The sequence below is a fragment of the Pseudorasbora parva genome, chromosome 20 (assembly GCF_024679245.1).
Source record: "Pseudorasbora parva isolate DD20220531a chromosome 20, ASM2467924v1, whole genome shotgun sequence".
NCBI lineage: Eukaryota > Metazoa > Chordata > Actinopteri > Cypriniformes > Gobionidae > Pseudorasbora > Pseudorasbora parva.
Genome location: NC_090191.1, coordinates 31,628,400 through 31,634,683, shown reverse-complemented (window position 1 = coordinate 31,634,683; position 6,284 = coordinate 31,628,400). Strand labels below are relative to the sequence as shown.

The window sequence follows — 6,284 nt, the reverse complement described above, 5'->3', positions numbered from 1 at the left end:
GTTTTGTTGTTCATTTGTGAATAAATAAGCTTTCCAACGATTACAATATTTGGCCGAGATACAACTATTTGAAAATCTGGGAATCTGGGAGTGCAAAAAAAAATCTAAATATTAAGATTCAAATCGCCTTTAAAGTTGTCCAAATGAAGTCGTTAGCAACGCATATTACTACTTTTATATTGTTTATATATATATATATATATATATATATATATATATATATATATATATATATATATATATATATATATATATATATAATAAATGTTCTTTCATTTTGATCTCCACAGTGTGTGCGTGTATACACACACACACACACACACACACACACACACACACACACACACACAGTGGAGATCAAAATTAAAGAACAATTTAGAAACATTAGATTTTTTTTCTGAAATATTGTTGATATTCATTGCTTGAAGTTTGAAGGACGATTAGCTGTGGGTATACCATTGTTCTGCTAGCATGTTTTACAAAATACCAAGGTACTTCAACAAAAACCTTTATTTTGTCAAAAACACTGATCAAAATTAGAGAACAATAACAAATGCAGCACAAAAAAAAACATTACAACTAAAATGTGATGCTTACACAGCAGTCGGTATTAGGAAGAATAGAGGCCCTTGCTTTGAATGAGCTCAACACATCTGTGGCCACTCACACTGCTCCGGTGTGATCTTGGTCCAGTCTCTTCCACAGTTCGGTAACTGTATTGGGTTTCTTAGCCATAACTTTGTCGCCAATGTTTTTACATAGATTTTCAGTGGGGTTAAGATCAGACTCTGGGCTGGCCATTTCATTATTTCAATGTTCTTACTTTCGAGGAACTGCTTTACTCCTTTTGCAGTATATGAAAGGGGGTCTTCCATAAAAATTGCGGGCTGATTAGGAGATGCTTGCAGTGAAGGAACCACATGTTACCGAAGGAGGTTCTGATAAACAGGTTCTGAGGTTCTGCCATGTAGCTGTATAATAGGCCCAACTCCTGCTGCAGAAACATCCCCAAAACCATGCCACTTCCTCCTCCATCTTTCACCGACTTCTTTGGGCACTTTGGGTTCAATCTTTCCCCAGTTTGATGCCGAACATAATGTTTCCCATCAGACACAAATAAATTAAACTTGCAATCACCACTAAAATGAACTTTGGACCAGTTCTCCAGTTCACACAACATGCTCCTCAGCAAAGGTTAGTCTAGAGTTTTGATTTTTTCTGCTGATGAGAGGCTTGGTCACTGCAGAGTGAGCATTCAGTCTGAATTCTCTTAAATGACAAGACACTGTATGGCAAAACAGATCCTTACTGTGTTCAGCTCTGAACTGCGAAGTAATTCCAGCTGCAGTGTTGAACCGATTCCACATTGAAAGACTCTGCATTGTCCTGTCCTCTCGTGCATTGGTCTTGCGTACCTTTTTGGGTACTTAAATGAAGTAGTATCTTTGTAAAGCTTCAATATTCTAGAAATTAAAGATTTAGAATGACCAACTTCTTTTGCAATAGCTGAAAGGGTCGTCCCTTTGGCCTTTATCTGGACAACCTGGTGTCGTTTCAGTAACCTTAGAGTAGCTTGCCTCCTTGCAAAGTCAGTTTAAATCGGAAAGTTTGCTTCAAGTTAAATAGGGTTTGCCAGATTATTACGGAAATTAGCACCAAGTGCCAGATTAACACCCAAAGCTTGAAGGTATCTAAAAGTGTTCTCTAGTTTTGACCAACATTATTTTTCAATTGTCTTAAGTTGTATATACTGTACTTCAGAATACATTTAACTTGTGAAATATGCTTTAAAATACTGCCCTTCTGCTCCTGTTAGGATAAATTAAAAAAGGACTACGCTATTTTATTGTCAATTATTTTATAATTAACAAAATATATCATTACCAAATATGGATCTAAATGCAGCTTAAACCTTGATTTATGTTTTCTATTTTCTAAAAAACATCAAAATTAAATAGACTGTTTATAAAATAAATAAAACCAAAACAAAGAATAAAAAAATGGCCTAAATGAAGTTATTACACAAAGACTAGGAAGTTTGCAACCAAATTTTTTAAATATATTTTTTTAGTATATTTGCACTTTTTTATTTACTTTGCACAAAGTTATTAACTTTGATAACTGATTAATGGTTGAGACTTACAAATGTACTGGGTTGTTTTTATTTAAATGAGCAATATCAGTTTAATCGATTAGTTAAATTAAAAGGTTTCTGTATGATTTTAATTTTTCTACTTTTTTTATATGCAACATTCATGAAATGTGTGGAAATATTACACACACATCTGCTAATGATACTGTATAAAGTAATCTCATGCAATTAATTGAAAGTATACTTTTTTATGTTTGGTGTTGTTCTTATTGAGAATGTATATGTAATAAAATGAAATATTACTGATTATCAAAACTGGTGTGTTTGAAATATATCAGTAGGTGGAAAATGCCTTTTGAAGTTTTCAGATGACTACCGTGGGCTGACAGGAAGTTATTTTAAAACAGTTTATTTTCCGTGCTTTCTGGAACAAAAACAAGAATTTACATACGTGAAACAAAACTAAACTATATTTACAAGATTAAAAAAATTATTTTTGCAGGATCTTCCATCACAATACTATATACCACATACTTGGAGGTGTAGTTATCTGAATGAGGAGCATAAAATCTCAGATCAAGATAAGCAGAAGTTTCCTCTACCCTTCATGTCAACATATCATTTGACAATATTATAAATTTAGATAATATGTGACCTTAAAAGCGGTTGAGAACAGGCAGTCTGTTCTGAGCACATAAAAGTATGAGTCAGTCACTGAGCTCCTCCTCATCACTGAAGTAGGTGCTCTTTTTGATCCTGGGCTTGTGGGTGTCCTCTGATGTAGATGCTCGAGACGCATCCTCTGTGACCTGCTTCTTTCTCTTCTCCTCCTCCTCCTCAATGTGTGCTTGCTGATGATGACAGGCAAAAATTTAGATTTCTCTTTGAGCCCGTTTTTGCTGTGAATATTAATGTATGATGACTGTACTATAGAGTATATAATATTCACTGACCTGGAAAGCAATTGCTTGACTTAAACTGTCCAATGCTGGATCCTCTCCTTCTTCCTCGCTGTCCTCTGGTTCTCTAAAATGACAAAAACAACACATTTATTTTCTCTTATATTATTTGCAATGAAGTAAATATAAAAAAATTATCACATTAAATACATGCTTAGTACTAATTTAAATTATTAATGCTATTGGGATGTACTTACACCTCCTCGGGCTGCTGGACTTTTTTCTTCTTTTTCTTTTCTTTTTTAGGTGGAGGTTCTCTTTCTCCAAGTAAATTTTTGGGACAGGCATAACTCAAATGCCCTCCTTCCTAGCGTAGACAAATGCCATAACAAAAGAGTGTAAGAAGAACCTCAAAAACTTTTATCCATCCATAAAATTTAAATTGTACAACACTTCACTAAATATGTATTAGTAAACAGGTGAAATTGCTCATGTAGGAAGGTCGATCAATTGATTGATCCATCCATCCGTGTAGACTGATGGCAGAAAGTCTGGACTTTTTTTGCAGCTTGCATTGGCTAAGAAACACCCAAGAGGACGTTTGACTGACATGTAACACAACCAATGACATGTTTAGGGGCGTGAAAATGTAAAGTCAATGTCTCTGCAATAACAGACTGCCGCGCATTTATCATTCAAGAACACTGAGCAAGTTTACTGCAACAGTGAAGCCACAAACTTCACATACTTTCGAAATGCCAGAGTTCAGTTGATCCTGGTAAAGTTCTCATTGTCACAAACTGTGTCTGAAACCTGGAAAATGCTGCTTTTGGAGGACCCATTTTAAGGTAGGAAGGCATCAAGGCATGCCCGAATCTAATGTTGGCTTCACTTCTCCTGGGATACCTTCATCTGAGTTTTGAAAACAGCATAAATGTATCCTTTGCTGCCTTTGATATCCCACAATCCTACAATAGTGTGCATTCAATTCTGTGACGCAAAAAAAAATAAAAATAAAAATAAAGTCCAAGAGTTGTGTTTGCTGGTTTGTTTGTGTGTAAATTTATGTTTATGACTTTTTTTTTTTTTTTTTTTTTACTTCTGATGTCATTTCTAGCGAAAAAATTACAACTGCAGTAATTAAATATTTGTTTAGTTCTCACCAAAGCTCACTCTATTTTGCTTTAGATCATTAAACTTTTACGCTGCCTTAGAAGTCTGTGCAAAATCAGTTTTGTGAGGTGTTTTTATGCAGGCAGCGAGGCAATAAGTCAGCTGCCTAGGTTTTCATATGCAGCAACAGTTGTAAACGTGACAGCGTTCTTCTTCCATGAGGGAGTGTGGCGTCATGGCATTTGTTTTTTAGGCGGCCCATTGAAAACGCGTATGCTACGTTCTTTTAGACATCCTGTAGAATTCAACCAATCAGATGACGACTTTGAAACTCCAGAAGTGTTTCCAGATAACTGTGCCATATTCATCAACGGCCCATGGGCGTGACGTCTAAACTATCAATCTATCTATCTACCTATCTACCTATCAGATCTGTAAAACTCATGACAACCAACATGTCAACAATATCAATAGGTTAGAAAACTTACCCCACATTCATAACATTTGGACTTGTCCGTGTAGTTTCTCTTTCTGATGAATTCTGTAGCTCTCCCATTGTCAATGGCGATGCTGGCCTTCACCGTTCTCCCAAACAACTGAAAAAGCAATCAAGTACTTTGGCTCTAAGTTTTTTTTTTTAAAATCAGACACTTAGTAAGTCTTAAGGTTGTTAAAACAGCATACCTGTTTGTTGTTTAGTGAGCGGGCACAATTATGAGCAGACTCTCTGTCTAGGAACAGCACAAACGCCACTCCCTTGCTCATCCGGGTCTGCTTATCTTTGACAACAGTCACCCTTCAGAAAATGACAATGATGAATTGTGACTATGATCAAGCTATACTTTGATATAATGATATAAGTATAACAATCTATTTATCGCAGACCAAAGGAAACTTACTTCACAACCTTGCCATATTTCGTGCATAGCTGTGGGGAAATTGCAATAAACAATTTAAATTGAAAACTATTTTTTAATGAAAAAAAAAATCAAACATTATTTATAAATGTAATTAGTAGTAAAAGAATGTAATATGGGGGAGTAGATATCCCTTCTAGAAAACATATTCATAATCATATATTTAGAGAGGGCCCATCATAAACTGGAAAGTCTATCAGATGATTCAGGGTAAGATGCGTCATTTCCTCAATATCTTAATATTAGTTAAATATGAATCTCAAAATATGATTATGGATTTTCCACAACAAATATTATAGATGCTCTAAAAAATCAATGAGGGAACATTTTCTATGTGTCTTAGTCTACTAGGTAAAAAAATAAGATGTATTTTGTGTTTTTAGTGTGCAAGTATGTACGTATAAATTATTACACTGCATTTAAATATTTAGAATATTAAACTATAGGTACATACTATGGGAAACTTAATGTAACTTAAATGTACAGCAAAATGCATAATGCAGGTATTCCCCAATGACACACCTTTCCCTTGACATAACATAGCTTACCCATAAGTTCTATTTTATGTTCAAATATGATATGCTTTATTCTAATGTCAAGACTTTTTTTCAATTTCGAGTCTGAAATACATTTATGTCTAATAGTTTTACTATTATACTATCATGGTTTTAGTTTTTCTCTAAATTTCCTAACCCCACTCCCCCCTTAATGTGTCCACTTAATGTCAACATCATTTTAACAAGCAACACAGTGCACCTTGTGCAAATCGTTGTTTGTCAACGAGAATGGGATGTTCGACACATAAACAGTACTTTTGCTGGGCGCTAAACCACCACTCATCTTTATCTCTGATTTCTATAAAAAAAAAAGAACATAACATTTATCACAACATGCAAATACTTTTACAGAAAAATGATACTAAACGAGCTAACGGGCAATTTTATAAAAACACATTTCAGACTTACTTACCCGCGAGATTTAAAGCATGCTAAGATAATAAAATATTTGCGTTTGTCACGTCTAACTTTGCTAAAAATGTAGATGTTTAACCATCGTGCACATCCGATTCAAAATAGCAGCCCAGCGTGACCCGGAAGATAAAGAGCAGAACGCTTTCAAAATATAACGCACTCTATCAGAAAACAAATTCACAACATTTATTGCTACAAATATACACCAAAAAGACTTTTTAAAAATACATTAAAATAACTATACGGTGAATAATAACCTATATTGTAATTTAATATTTATTTTATTAAAATT

General features: G+C 34.4%; 1 protein-coding gene across 1 annotated transcript; it reads right to left on the bottom strand.

The window, feature by feature from the left end:
• Positions 1-2,485: 2,485 nt before the first annotated feature.
• On the bottom strand, positions 2,486-6,116 carry zcrb1 (zinc finger CCHC-type and RNA binding motif 1). Its single transcript, XM_067427098.1, has 8 exons — positions 5,991-6,116; positions 5,778-5,876; positions 5,004-5,032; positions 4,789-4,900; positions 4,593-4,700; positions 3,249-3,358; positions 3,046-3,118; positions 2,486-2,943 (listed from the first exon to the last, which is right to left on the bottom strand). The coding sequence occupies exons 2-8, from the start codon at positions 5,859-5,861 to the stop codon at positions 2,800-2,802; spliced, it is 660 nt and encodes a 219-aa protein (XP_067283199.1). The 5' UTR covers positions 5,862-5,876; positions 5,991-6,116; the 3' UTR covers positions 2,486-2,799.
• Positions 6,117-6,284: the final 168 nt, after the last annotated feature.